This window comes from Excalfactoria chinensis, chromosome 19, assembly GCF_039878825.1.
Source record: "Excalfactoria chinensis isolate bCotChi1 chromosome 19, bCotChi1.hap2, whole genome shotgun sequence".
In the NCBI taxonomy this organism is placed as follows: domain Eukaryota; kingdom Metazoa; phylum Chordata; class Aves; order Galliformes; family Phasianidae; genus Excalfactoria; species Excalfactoria chinensis.
Window position 1 is genome coordinate 3,441,160 of NC_092843.1, and position 13,286 is coordinate 3,454,445.

At 44.0% G+C, this 13,286-nt stretch overlaps 1 protein-coding gene across 4 annotated transcripts in view; it reads right to left on the bottom strand.

The window, feature by feature from the left end:
• AP2B1 (adaptor related protein complex 2 subunit beta 1) overlaps positions 1 to 13,286 on the bottom strand; it is a 60,889-nt gene that overhangs the window by 43,691 nt on the left and 3,912 nt on the right. For all 4 annotated transcript variants that reach the window (XR_011905643.1, XM_072353951.1, XM_072353952.1 and 1 more), the window contains exons 3-5: positions 12,359 to 12,464; positions 10,888 to 11,023; positions 8,980 to 9,225 (exon numbers count right to left, since the gene is read on the bottom strand). Coding sequence is in view for 3 of the 4 variants with exons in the window: in XM_072353951.1 (XP_072210052.1) it covers positions 8,980 to 9,225; positions 10,888 to 11,023; positions 12,359 to 12,464 (488 nt within the window). In the remaining variant the exon portion in view is untranslated. The remainder of the gene's footprint in view (positions 1 to 8,979; positions 9,226 to 10,887; positions 11,024 to 12,358; positions 12,465 to 13,286) is intronic.

Below are 13,286 nucleotides of genomic sequence, written 5' to 3' on the forward strand. Positions count from 1 at the left end.
GTGGGTTCCTTCCCACTCAGGATATTCTAATTATAGGACACAGTCAGGGTCTCAAAGCCTCTAATTACTGTACTCATTCAGGAAAGGATGCCTCTTGCCTAGGATCCCCTTGGCAGCCCTTTGACATATGGCTTAACCCATCCAAGAGATGGGAAGATTTTCCTATTTCCTTAAAAACCTAACATGAAACCAGAAGAGAGATTTAAACCCAAGTTTGACACACAAAATCAGAATGCCCAATGAAGAGATATTTTGGGGATATACTACAAGGTATACAATGTCACCCCAACTCAACTGAGCGAGCCTGCTCAAACATGGCCTTATAACATTACTTTCTGTGGGATTAAAGTCAAAGGAGCATCTTATTAAAACCCTTGCATGATTAAAGAGGGTTTGGGTACAGTACACTGAAAACAAGAACAGCACAAGCACGAAATTCTGTGCATTGCTCCCATCACTGCTTGTCATTAAAGCAATGGATTCCAAAGTCATTGCAGCAGCACAGCAATGCTGATTGCTTTGCATTTCACACCTAGAGGTCAGAGATAGGATTCCGATCCAAGTTTGATGAATTTCATTAGCTGAGTGAGCCTTCTGTCACCAAAGCCATTAGCAATCAGAACTGCTCCCTTCCTATACTGCTTTAATGAGTTACTTATTAAGATATGCTGCTTATTCGTCACATTATTTAATTTGCCTAATTCCTGAATGGTTAACGTGACACAGCATCAAACTGAAGCAGAAGACCATTTTAATTTCATTATAATTTGGAAATTTTCAAGTGGAGACGAATCATAAAAGCAACTTAAAACTTCAAAACCGTTATGAGAAAACACTTATAAAATGCAATGGAGGAAAAAAAAAAAAAACAAAAAGGAAGTGACAGAACCAAAGCACTGCAGAAAGGTACCTGTCAGCTGTGCTATAGAAGAGGGCTGTGCTCTGGCAAATGAACTCAAGCTGCCAGGCACTGATTTCTTGCAATAATTAGACCACGTGGATATTTTCTCAGCCCTGGAGCAAGTACAAGCGAAAGGAGCTGTGCTGAAGCTTCCCCCCCTTGCAGAGGGAGCCATTTCTATCACCCTGAGTTTGCCACATGCAGAGGATGCCCAAAAATGCAGCAACTCCAACCCAAAGAGCACAGTGAGCAAAGGCTTGCTTGCTTTTAGGATCTTCTGGGGCTCTTTTGAGCAACTAGCATGGAAGCATAAATGCTGGAATCCATTGAAGGCTGAGGATGGGACATTAAATGTCAATCCACCAGATGAAGCATGTCAGGTTTTCATTAGCAGCACCCATAGGTGTGAGCATGAGACAGTATGATGCCCAAAGAGCCCGCTGCCCAGGCTCCAATTTGCATCACAAAAAGGACTAGAAGGGGCTGTGAAATGTGGGCAGCAGCTCAGCTCTGCCATACTGGCCAGGATAGCCTCCTAGTGTGCAACTACAGCTGGTCCTCACCTTTCTACCTAAGCAGAGCAGCGCTGCTGTCAGCTTGGTGACATGAAGATAAATGAACCTGAAGAGGAGATGGAAGGGGATGGGGAATATTTTCAATAAACTTTAAGCAATGCTGATTCAAAAAAAAAAAAAAAGTAATTGCTGGCGATTCACACTGAACATATTGATGTGTTATAATATGCCAACAAAAATAATTAGCATCTTCAAGGCTTTTTACACAGCCGCAGCACAGTTGAAATGAAAACAGATTTCAGAAACGGGTCCAACATAAACACTGGTTCAAGTACGCCTGCTTACCTCTCCTCATTGGCCCTGTCCTGGCTGCAGGATGAGACAAGAACCCAGAGCAGAGCAAGCCAGAGCTGCACGGTTCCATCCCAGTGCACAGCTCCCATCCTGCCCACAGCTCTCACCAAGCCATGGCTCAGGCAAGATGTACATCTGAGCTGGAATGCTGTCCACAACACGGGGCGCTGGCCATTACTGGGGAGGTATGGATGCTCTATCAGCTTCAGCAGTACTAAGCCAAAGGAAATCTACAACTTAAATGCTGAACTTTAAGTGTTCAACTTGGTTGATTCTTCTTCTTCCTTAGCACAGTAATATGACATAACGAAGTCCATCTACTTAACAAGTGCAAAGTGATAAAACGAGTTACACAGCAGTTTCTTTTCACCTTGAAAATAATGATGGTACAGGGGAATATACTGAAAGTAAAGGTAAAACTTCACATGTGGTGTAAGGTAAGGTCTGATCATGGAACCAGAGATGTTTCACAGCAAATGTCACATCAGCTGAGCAGAAAAAGCAAGCCATGGGCTTCTTCAACAAGCCACTGCCCTCTGCTTCCAAAACCACACAGCCAACTCCGAGCAATGAGAAACCAGCTGAGGGCTGGAGGACTTATTTCACCACCTCAAAGCAAACAAAAAGGCCAAACTAACATCTCACGTGGGCTCTTGGCTCTCAGAAGTAAGGATAGCTCGCTACTTGAAGACGGGTGAATCCAAACAAAGAACAGGAACAGCTTTGCAAAGCTTTAACTTGTAATTTAACTTCATTTCTGTATGCAAATGCATCATAACAGAACTGAGACAATGATTAATGGAGTATGCACTGTAAAGCACTGTTTTCTACAATAACAAAAAGTCAAAAAAAAAAAAGAAAAGCCTGAACAAATATGCTGTATGTTATATAAGGCCATATACATGAGGACGTGCACTGCAAAACGACGTGTAATCAACCACAGCTCACAGATCCCAACCAATGAAAATCAGCCTAAAAAAACAACCAGAAAGTACAAATGAAGAGCAGACTGAAAATTAAACAGTAACGACCATCATCAGCTGAGGTCCCTGCCTTGCTAATTTAAAATAATCCGCCCGGGGTACATGTCAACACGATTCAAATGCAGTCACAGCAACATCCCTTTAGAGCACAGTTGAGCCGAATGACAATAAATTTGCTTTCTGGCTGGAATTTCCTGACAAATTTAGACTTGGAAAAGTGTCATTGGTATCAAGATAACTAAATCACACAGGCTCTTATTAAAAAATAAACCCTACGCTTAAAACTGTGCTACGGATTTAACGAGAACTCCACATTTTTAAACCCACCTACAGACAACCCCCACCCTCTGCAGCCCCAGAGCCTGGCTTCAACCTGCGGGGAGCTGCAGAGCTCGGAGCTCTGCTTTGCCAGTTATTCCTTCTGGCAGCTCAAACCTTTCGCTCGGAGCAAATGGTATAAAATACATCAACAAGGAGGGAAGGGGGTGGGTGAAAACCTGAGTGTCTGCCTGCCAGCCCACACGGAAAAGCTTTGCAGGGGATGGGGGGGGACGGGAGGGAAGCTAGGCGGATCTAGAACACCAAACAGTCAAAGCAATCTGATTACTGTGCTGGCATCCCAGGCTAATTGGAAATCAAACCAAGTGTATAATGTAGTTAATGAAATACAACATTCTGCCGCTTAATGGGAACCTCTGGCACACCATCCCATTAAAATGAGGAAGAAAAGAAAGAAAACAAAGGGCTCTGAAAAGATGCAGAGGGAAGGCAGCCTTCCCCACCTCACCGGAGGCTCCCAGCCTCGAGACAGCCAGGCACCACGTGATGTTTTTGAGTACACAGAGAGGTGCTGACATTTTCCAGCAGCACACTGAGCGTGCATGGTGTGCTCGTGCCATTGAGCACGGCCTCCCAGCAGGGTGGTGAGGGCACCTGCATGGATGTGTATATCACCTGTCTGCACAGCACAGGTGATACAGCGTGTCTGAAAGGTCCTTAATGGGTACCAACATAGACAAGCTCTTTCCTTTAAATGCTAGGCACCCCAGCTCTGCTTATGCCACATTTTTTTCATCTACAAGCACCCTTTAAGTTAGCATCCCTAGAAACGGCCCAAGACCATCTAAAATGGCCTGAGTAAATCAGAAAGCCTGTATAAATGCTCCACAAAATTAATGCGTGTAATATGTAATGCATAATATAGCTCCACATTAAAACCCTGGGAGGCTAACATGTCCTCAGTCCACATATAGCCTTAGAAAGTAGCAGCTCACCTGCACAGGGCTCTAAGAAAGGCATTCATCTTCCACTACTTCCACTCTACGAGGCTGTACTTCAGTACCTGAAGCTCTGGAACCACACTGCTGGATAAGTAATCAGTTCCTGACCAGAGAGCTGCAAATTGCCTGGGTGGCATGGGAAAGACCTCCTGCTTGCTTTTTGCAAGTGGGATGAATCTTTCTGGAGGTGGCAATGGCAGGGAAGGTGAAGCGTTATGTTCCCCACAATGAGCTCATCCTCAGTGGTTTTTAGGCTTCATTGCTCCTATGAGGAACTGCAGAAAAAGAGCACTTTGCAGCAGACTGGACGCTGCTCCTGCTCTGTGGTCCTTGCAGCATCAGGATCTGTTAGGTGTAAGAAAGGAAACCATGCTTCCCCAAGAACCCCGAGGATCAAGCACCTATCACGTACCAGAAAAGGTTCTTTCCCAGGCTTTTTCAAGGCCCCTTGCAATTTCCCTTGCAGAGGCTCTCACTGGCACCATCCAGTGGCAAACAGGGCTCTCTCACCACAGCAGCCTATTTAAAAGAGAGCCCACCAGTCAATACCTTATTTAGCCCTGACAGTGGGAGGACGGGGAGGGGGGGGTAGCAGAGTATCACAGCTACAGAGTATTGTGACAAACAGTGCTGGTCAGTAGCTAGAAGTGTCTGTTCTGATTGGAAGTGTAACATCTAGGCACATACCAACAAAACTCCCCAGCGCTCAGATTGATATCAGAGATTCTAGGATGATCTATTGGGCAAGAGTAACACTTGGGAAATTAGACACACTCAGTAATTGGAAGGAAACAGGTCTCCGATGGATGAATTTGTCAATTAAGGCTTATAAATGAGGGGTCCTGTAAGGACAGACTCCTGGGAGTTGTGGAAATCCATGCATTACTGTACGAACACATTGCATCTCTGCCAGAATGAGAGAGCTCAGAAGGAAGGGAAAAATACGGCTGTCACAGAATCCACCCCAAATCAGCATCTCTCAACCTACCTCCAAAAACAGATCCTGCATAGAGGCCCACAGTTCTTTCAGATCTCTTCAGGGTGACAACCTGGAGAACTGCTCAGTCAGCCTGACCCAGCCCTAAACCCCAACCTAAAGCTCTGCCATCAGCGCAGGGTGGCAGCTCTCCCCTCTTCCCCTTTTAAGTCCTTGCAGTCTGACTGCTGCAGAACAGCCACGCAAGCAAAGCAGGCTCTGAACTCCCTGCTCATCTCCCACATCGCCTCTTTTAAGCATTCCACCATACACATGAACATACCCCTATTTATACACGCTCCTCTGCAACCACAGCCCTTCTGCATAGAAAGTTCTCATCTTCTCCAAAAGAAAGATAGAGAGGTAAGTGCCAGGAGTGCTCTACAAAGCGCCATAAGAAGAAGATGATGTTCCACCCTCAGTTGTTCAAGAGCAGACCTACAAAGTCCTGTTGGGACTCAGAGGACCCCCAGCAGTTTCTTGATGTTATTACACAAGGGGGAACAGCATTGCTGTAAAGCATACAGCAGAGGACAGCCCAGGAGGTAGAACTGCTTCTGAACAGTCTCATGCCCCTGGATACAGTCTCAGACAGACACACAGCTTGCCAGCAACTAGTAAAAACAAAGTGAGGACCTTTTTCATCCATAATGCCATACAGGAAGCACAAATGTATATACGAAGTTCTGTTTGGCAGAGAAGGAACCTGTGGAGCTTGCAGTCACAGCAGGAGAGACAAGAAAGCACTGTGATACAGATCAGTGGGCTTTCAGTCTAGTCTGTGAGCTGTGGAAACTCAATACTGCTAGAGGGGATTCTGACTACATCAAGATGAACCTCACATCTGCGCACTGTCTGGGCTCAAGAGACCCTCATCTCACTGCAGGTTATTAAAAACAAATGCAAAAAGGCTCGACAAAAGAGTAAACCCATTCCATATGCTTGGTGTCTTCACTAATTATCTTGTTACATGATCCCGGTTTACTCCATATTGATTCTCAACAGTGCTTCTTCCAATAAACTGGGATGTTTAGGTGTCATGTTTTACACCACGCTATTGAACAGCACATAAGTGGTATGTCTATACAGCCCATGAAAACACAGGAGCAGAGCAGCAACACCTGTAGAAGCTGACACCCAAAGCAGCACAATGACAAAGCAGAATAGCAGAAAGAAACACGACAAGAAACTAAAATCCCAGCAGCACCTATAAGAGAACTGAGTGAAGGCGAGACCAAGCAAAGCGGAGCCTTATGGCTAATGCAGATGGACAAGGAAATTATCCCATGGGTTAAGAGTTATCCTAGAAGGTCAAGGATCAGAAGTGTTTGGAAAGAGGTTGTTCATTCAAATACTAAAAGACCAGTAAAGCTCAAGATGAATTTCCCCTTATGCTTTTCTGCTAATATTTATATTCCCGAGGAAAACCATGAAGCTCAGTGATACAAGCCAGAAGGGAACTAGTTACAAAACAAGGTGTGCGGCCATGAACAGATTTGGTTCTGCTTTGAGCTGCTGCCATCTTGTGGCCATGCTCTCCATCACCAGGGCTGGGGGTGTGCAGTGTTCTCAAAGCCATCAGATGCGATTCACAAGCACCAGAAGAACACAGAATGAGGATAAAGGAAGAGTGGTTGTCCCCTGAACGATTTCACACACATAAGAGACTGATCTCCCACCTCCTGCAGCCAGCCCCAGCTTTATATTCATCCAGGCCTGGTTCTGCTGAGCTTCTCACAAGGAAATGCTGAGCAGTGAAGACAAAATGTTTGCCTTGAGACACATCTGGGAAGAAGAGATTCCATGACAATAAGTTACCAGTTCTAAAAATACAAAGAAAAATAGTTCTGACAAGGCTTCTTCCAGCTTCACATTGGGCACCTTTACAATGAGGGTGATGTGAGAGAGAGAGAAGCATGCACTCTGATCTCCACGCAATTACAAGGCAATCAGCAAGCCACAGATGGAGTTGTTATTCAGCTCAGCATCCAGCTTGAACAGATAGTGCTTGCTCATGTGCTGGAGGCAGCCAATTACAAAGTCAAACCAAGCCCTTCTCGAAGACTATTTTTCAACGTGAGGATTTTTCAACTCCAGCACAAAATCATCATTTTTCAGAACAGAGAGCAAGTGTGGATTTCCTAACATCCATTCTGCTCCATTAAATGCCTAATGTGCCTATTTCCACAAGTCATTAAAAGAAGAGAAGCATTTATAATAGTAAGATCATGAATGAGTTTAGGTAAGTTGCACCATTTGCAGAGGAATACGCCACAAGGATAGATGTATCTATACTACTCTTTTCACTAATCTTTATTTGATATCTGACACTTTTGCTTTTTCAAACTAAAATAGGAACTTTCAGGCTCTGTAATCAGCTTAAGTGGCATATTAAGTCAGCACCTATAGGAGTCCGAAAGCTGATAAAAATCTCACCCCTTAAAAGCAAGAATATAATGCCTTGTCCACCTTGGAAAACATTACACTGATTTTCAGCCACACAATTCCTCTTGAAGTCTGCTGATCTGAAAACACACCACAGGCTTCTCCTCTTCACCCCTCCAAACTGCATTATCCTGACATGGACTTTCAGCTTCAGGACGAGCAGGTAGGTGTGACACGATGCAGGTTCTGTGACCCCGTAGGGTTTAAGCCAAGATAGAGCTGTAAAGGTTTTTCCATCCCAGCTCACATTCATTACCCAGACAGAGCTCATAAGTTTAATTTAATCATGTTTTATTAGGCACCTCTGTGTTATTTTGGTGGTTTATTTAGCAAATGGAGCACAAACTACTCTTGGGTATCTCTACCTTTTTCTCCATTCATTTCAGCCAATATTAATATGCTTTTAAAATAGATATTGGTTCTCTCCTAACAGCCTATGGTTCACTTACCAAAACAGTTAGCTCTATAGAGATCAAAACACAGAAAGGGCAAACAAAACCTTATATATTTCTCCTGAAGTACTACATCTATTCAAGCCTAAGCTCCTCAGCTCACATTCACAAGGCTCAAATCAGCAGAAAAAAATTAAAGAGCTGGAAATCAGGCTAGGAGAAGTAGGTTATATCCCTGCTCACAGAACACTCCATCACTGCCAGCACACTAGTGAAGGTCAGGGGCCAGCATTTAAGTGGATCTAAAGCAACCCAACCGAGTACCTTCAGAGGCCATAAGGCACTTTCAGCATCGCATTTATAAAAAGCAGGTGTTCTCCTTGCAGCTCAAAATTACTTAGGAAGAGGGAGAACCTCCAAGTAGTCATGAGTATGCACACAGAAGCCTGGCATAATAAATTCAAGGAGGGAAGAAAAGGGAACAGCTTGGAAAAGAGACTGCAGCAATAGGTGCTTCTATCTTCTGGCTGGCACCACCACTCACTGATTTATGCCTGTGAAAGCCAGGTACTTCCAGTTTTAGCACCACTCAAAAGCCATAAGAAATGTACTCACAGCCTTCACTCCCTGCTGAAGGGTCAGTACCTTACCACCCACCCTTGACTTATCCAGGGCTGCCCAATGATAGTAACCCCAGGGCAGCAATTTGCTTTATGTGGTTTGATTCATGCGCCATAGAATAAGTTGTCATACCCATAATAATCGCATAACACGACATCTTTAAGCATATACCCATCAGATCTGTGCTCTGCATTAGTGAGTGAATTCACCCACCCTCCTCACTGCAGGAGGCAACGGCTACGAGCTGTAGCCGTGGTAGGAACATCAGAAAAAGTATTTCTCACCCTGCTCTTCTGAGTCATCAGACCATAAGTTAAACTTCTGCTGCAGCACTCAAGATAGACAAAAAAGGCAAGAGCCCAAACAGGCTTATCCTATTTTCTCAAGCAGTAAGCATTCCCTAATCAATGCATTCCTCACGGTGCATCAACTGCAATTAGAAACCTTCACATTCCTGATTGTCTGTCTCTGCTGCAAATTCAGGCAATGCACTGCAAGGATATATACATTACCATGGGATTCGAGTCTGCAATCAGGTCACGCAGAGAATCCAGAAATCCCTGGTCCTCCACCATCTGGGCATTGATGTCATGCAGCTTCGCCACGCAGACAGCTGCAGTCTTACGGACATAAGGGTCTTCATCCTTCAGACACTTGCGAAGAGGCTCACACAAATACTCTGTGATCTTGTCCACTCTAATACATCCCATGGTACGGACGGCCAGAGCACGGATGAGAGGGTTTGGGTCTTCACAGTCCTGCAAAGAACACACAGTCATCAATTCTGCAATAATCGTCACTAATATCTTTCCCCGCAGCCAGCATCACGCTGTTCTTATTTCAGACAAAAGGCATCCTCTCTTGGATTGTGTGTTCAAAAAGGCAGTTAATTCAGATTGATGATAAAAGGTAGAACAGGTTCACAGAAACATTCAATACCGTCACAAAACATTTTTGGGCTCTGACAGTTTCCATAACAGTGACGCTGTGATCTCTATGTCCCTTGGTTCTCCCCAGACAAAGCTTCCCTCAGTGTGGCAGCCAAACCTAAAGCACAGCTATGCTGGAAAGGCACCTCTCACCATACAAAGGCTTGCCAGAGGCTGCCTGCAGACAAAACACAGTTTTCAGTCTAAAGGAACCCAAGAATATAATGGAGAAGTAGCCAGTTATACAACATGATGGTTACTGAGGCCTACTTCACACAGGCCACCGGGTCTAGACACAAGCAGTACGGCAAGCACCAAAGGTGACTCTAGAGGTGCTTTTCTGATGGGATGATTATCCTTCAAACCCACATAATTTACCCACACAATCATACTAAAAATTCAGTAGGTTTTACAGCTAAAATTTGTCATTTCCTCCCCCACTCTATCTACATCTCTGAGCATCTCCATTCCACATTCAGGTTATAATAGGATGGATGTAAAATGACCTCCAAGAAGCACTATGCACTCTTTCACTGTTTTCACATCCTATAGATGAAAAGCGTCTGAATGCATCCACTTCAAAGGACAGAAGAAGTGACATCTCTTACCAGAGCATTCACCACTTTGAACTGTGTGTAAATCAGTGAGCTGGGGTATACAAGTGCCAATATTTTTCACTATACTAATGCCTGTCCCTCACCTTGCCAAAAAGGATATCAGACATTTCTTTGAATGGAAAAGCAAAACTGGCTATATTTGTTAGCCTGTTCCAACAGTATTACACTTCAGAGATGACAGAACAACATCCTTTCCAAGAACCTTTACAAGGAGATAAGGACATTGTCCTGGGCAGAACGGAGCTGCTCTCAGCCTGACTCTCCTCACCTCTTCCATCATCACACACCACACCAGAAACTCACAACACGATCACATTCCCTGCTTTCTGGGATTTCATAATGCTTTAGGAGGAACCTCCAACTTTTTCTAAAAGCCAGGTTTTAACTTACATAACATGGGACTGAAATAACATTTCTTAGATAAGGAGATGCAACTTGACAACATAATTAAAAGCAACACTGCAGACACGCTGTCTTTCATTTTCACCAGAGAACAGCTTTCCACATTGCACACTGCTGAGGCATTCAAAGAACTAGGTGTACATATGACAGAGCTACTACAAAGGCTGGAAGATGAAAAATATACATTCTGTTACCAGTGACAGAAGGCAGCCTGCTATGATGCTTAGCGAAACGATAAAAGCAGTTTTTCCTGGAGCTTGCTTTCTCATAACCATTTTCAAAGCACTTAAGTCACCTCCTCTGCAGTAAGCAGAGGCAGAGCGAGAGACAGAACCCAGATATGCTGGACTCCAAACCGGAGACTCCAGTACAAAATCAGAGGTAGACAACATCTCAGAAAGGCTGATGGACAAAGGAGACATGGCAGTCACTCTGCTGGGCCATTTTCTGATGAGCCATGGGAACAAGTTACCTTCACAAAGCTGTTGACAGCCATAATGGCCATGTCCGGCTGACTTTTGGCATAGTTCATCAGGTACAGGTACACCAGCTTCTTCAGCTCCAAGTTGTCAGTCTGCATGCAGTTCACAACATCAGGGAAGAGTGAACTGAACAGATAAGAGCGAAACAAGAATTGAGAAACAGCAGTGAGATTACTGGATACACAAAGAGATAGAGACAATATCAAAGAAGCCAAGAAGACTAGAGTTCATTTCTAATTGTGCAGTCTAATGATAGGTCGCTTCCCTTCTGTTGCAATTGAACACATCAATACGAGGGGAAAGGTGTTATGACAAAAGTGTGATAACATAAAGACCAGAACAATTGGAAGTTGCTATAAAGGAAGGGAGGAAGATGCTCACCTGTGTCAGAAGACTCCAGGTTTGCAGAGTAAAGCTTTGCCAAAGAGGGATCTTCAGAAAGAGATCCTTCCCCAGTGACAGTCAACCCTTAAAATGAGCTCTAAGAAAGGTGCAAGCCAGGCTCCAACCCTTTGAGTCTTACAGGTGAACTGCCTTCACCTGCGCTCCCAGGGCTGACCAGGCCTTTTCCCCAGGTGCTCAATCAGTGGTTCAGGCTGTGACCCAGCAGTCCCTATACACCTTCCTAATCAGTTTGCAATCAGTTTTATAATACTTTGCTCACTTAATCACACCTGAAACAGGTAAAAGTCCATGCAATTTCTCTAAAGTATTTTAATTGAAGAGTTCAGCCAATAAGAAACTTTATCATGTCAGGCCTGGAAATTAACCAACAATAAAAACAGATGCTTAAAAATGTTGTGGTTCTGGAGGGCACTTACAAAGAACCTGCCAAATTTCAGCCTAACAAAACCTTACATGATTAGGAGGTAAAACACTGTTAAGCTGAGTGTCACTCAAATATCAAGCATCAATCTCTAAACAGCCCTGCATAGGAAAGCAGAAAACTACACAAGGACATCTGCAGTTCTTTGTTGTGCTGTAAAGATGTAAAGCTGAAGGTCAAGGGTTGTGGGCAAAAACATTATGTTTTCTCCCTTGCAGTTTATGTGTTCCTCCATTCTATGATGAAGTCATGATTCTAAATTTGCCACCTTCTCTTAATTTCCGTGGCAACAGATCCTACTGTCATGAATCCAGGACTACTGCGACTTGACAGCAGATTCCAATAGCAAGGGAAGCCGGAAGAGAGCAAGCATTCACTCAAGCAAGTCTCCCTGGTTACCTCAAAGAGGGAGAAAAGCACTGAATCAGCACTACGGATGGTAAATGCACATGTTGGGGTTTGGACTGGATGATATTTAGAGTTCTCTTCCAACCCAAACCATTCACAACTCTTTGGCAACCATGCTGAAATCTCAAGGGTCCTCTTTTTAAAATGTTCATTTTAAAGTGTGCTGTAAATTTATGCTATGACAAGCAGAACCAGAAATGCAACAAGTGGAAGAAATTTGCTTTTACCTGACATCCTTCCCCACAGTCATGGCTGCAATAACCTTCTTCACAGCTTCTTTCCTTTTCTCCTTCTTTTCATTATTGAGTTCAGCCTTCAGTTCAAAAATCTCTCCTGGAAGGAAGCAGAAAGGATTGAGCCTTCTTAGAAAAGAAAAAGGTCAGGCTTCAGAGGCAGCATGAAATGACTTTTTACTCTTTTGGCCTGTTTTTCCCTTAAAAGCAGTACAGGAGCACGTAGAAACTGCCAGATATTATGGAGAACACAGTCCAAGAAGAAGCAAAGCTGCAACCTTGCTAAAAGAAAGCAGTTAACAAGAATCACACTGCATGTTGCAGCTCTCCTACTTCCAGAACATTAAATCACAGCCCTGTAGTACGTTTCTCGGAGGCAACCGTTATAAAACTAGGACAAAAAGATGTCTGCAGACACCAGATTAGTGCCCATAAGAAAAACAAAAACAGAATAAAACCAACTTTGGTAGGGATTTTGCCCAGGCTTTTTAACTTCTACTCATCATCACTTGCTTTCTGCAATGAGACCACAGCAGAATAAGAGACAACAGTGCAGCACAAATGCTGCAATATGTGTAAGCAAAAACAAGACAGCACAAACTTAGTCCAGTGGAATAAATTGTTCTCAGGATGGAAAGACAAAGTTCCTACTAACAAAAGCAGCAAGAAATAACAGCTCACCCAAATTCTGAAGTCAACATAGAAGCCTTTTCTGTGATAAGAATGCCTCCAGATATTGCTGCATGGTAAGTCAGTTCAGGCTGGATCACAAGAACAGCAAAGCAAGTTTGCAAAGTACAGTACACATGCAGAAGGCAGCTTATCAGGCCTCCTCCAGACACAGCAAGTGCTGCAGGAGGGATAAGGCTCCTTGGTGACAGACAGCTCCCCAGGAAGGACCAGTATTACACCAGAAACCACA